Source organism: Mandrillus leucophaeus, unplaced genomic scaffold (genome assembly GCF_000951045.1).
Source record: "Mandrillus leucophaeus isolate KB7577 unplaced genomic scaffold, Mleu.le_1.0 Scaffold67, whole genome shotgun sequence".
Classification (NCBI taxonomy): Eukaryota; Metazoa; Chordata; class Mammalia; order Primates; family Cercopithecidae; genus Mandrillus; species Mandrillus leucophaeus.
The window spans coordinates 4,332,737-4,333,606 of record NW_012107252.1 but is presented as its reverse complement, the minus strand read 5'-3'; the positions used below and the strand labels follow the sequence as shown (position 1 = coordinate 4,333,606).

General features: G+C 46.9%; 1 protein-coding gene across 2 annotated transcripts in view; it reads left to right on the top strand.

Moving 5' to 3' along the window:
* Nucleotides 1–870, top strand: part of EIF2B3 (eukaryotic translation initiation factor 2B, subunit 3 gamma, 58kDa) — a 150,448-nt gene that overhangs the window by 145,389 nt on the left and 4,189 nt on the right. The window contains exon 11 of one of the 2 annotated variants that reach the window (XM_012001864.1): nucleotides 614–717. The exons of the other annotated variant lie outside the window; for it this stretch is intronic. Within the exon in view, the coding sequence (XP_011857254.1) occupies nucleotides 614–717 (104 nt within the window). The remainder of the gene's footprint in view (nucleotides 1–613; nucleotides 718–870) is intronic. 2 annotated transcript variants of the gene reach the window in all.

The following is an 870-nucleotide window of genomic DNA, read 5'->3' as shown; positions in this document are numbered from 1 at the left end:
GTGCCCGGCAGGGAGCCCATTGTTTCCAGAGATGATCTCCTAGGAGGATTTGCGATTTCTGAGCTTCAAATGAAATTTGGTATATATTCTCAGATGAGAAGTAGCAGTGATGGGTCAGCCTAAGGACCAGCCCCAGACCAAAGAAGAGGTTGGATGGAATTTAGACCTCTAGGTTCTGGGATCCTAGAACTGAAGTAATTGGCCAGGCATGGTGGTGTGCACCTGTAGTCCTAGCTACAGACTGAGGTGGGAGGATCACTTGAACCCAGAAGTTTTAGAGGCTGCAGTGAGCTATGATCACACCACTGCACTCCAGCCCCAGTGACACAGTGAAACTCTGTCTCAAAAAAAAAAAAAAGGAACTGAAGTCAGAATATCTTTTCAGGCCTTAGAGAAAGATCGTTACGAGCATAGTCCCAAATCTGGATTTCTCTGAAGCCAGGTCCTCCCTTGGCTTACCATTCTGTCTTTCACTCATAACTTGAGGTAGGTAGCTATTAACTAGACTGCCCAGCTGTTCCTGGCCTAGGGAGGAGCCAGAACCCCCAACCAGTAGTAATGAGGATGGTGATGCAAGCCCTGGGTCCTCCCTAACTTGGCTACTGTGTTACAGAAGCAACATCCAAGGCAGTGTCATCTGCAACAATGCTGTGATCGAGAAGGGTGCAGACATCAAGGACTGCTTGATTGGAAGTGGCCAGAGGATTGAAGCCAAAGGTAAACCAGATTACAATCACAGATTCCATTTTTACTTCTCACACCAGCACCGATAATGCCAAAGGCTGGTGAGAATGTGGGAAACAAGCACATACATACACTGCGGGCGAGAACATAAATTGATAAAGACATCTTTAGAGAGCAGTTGACATC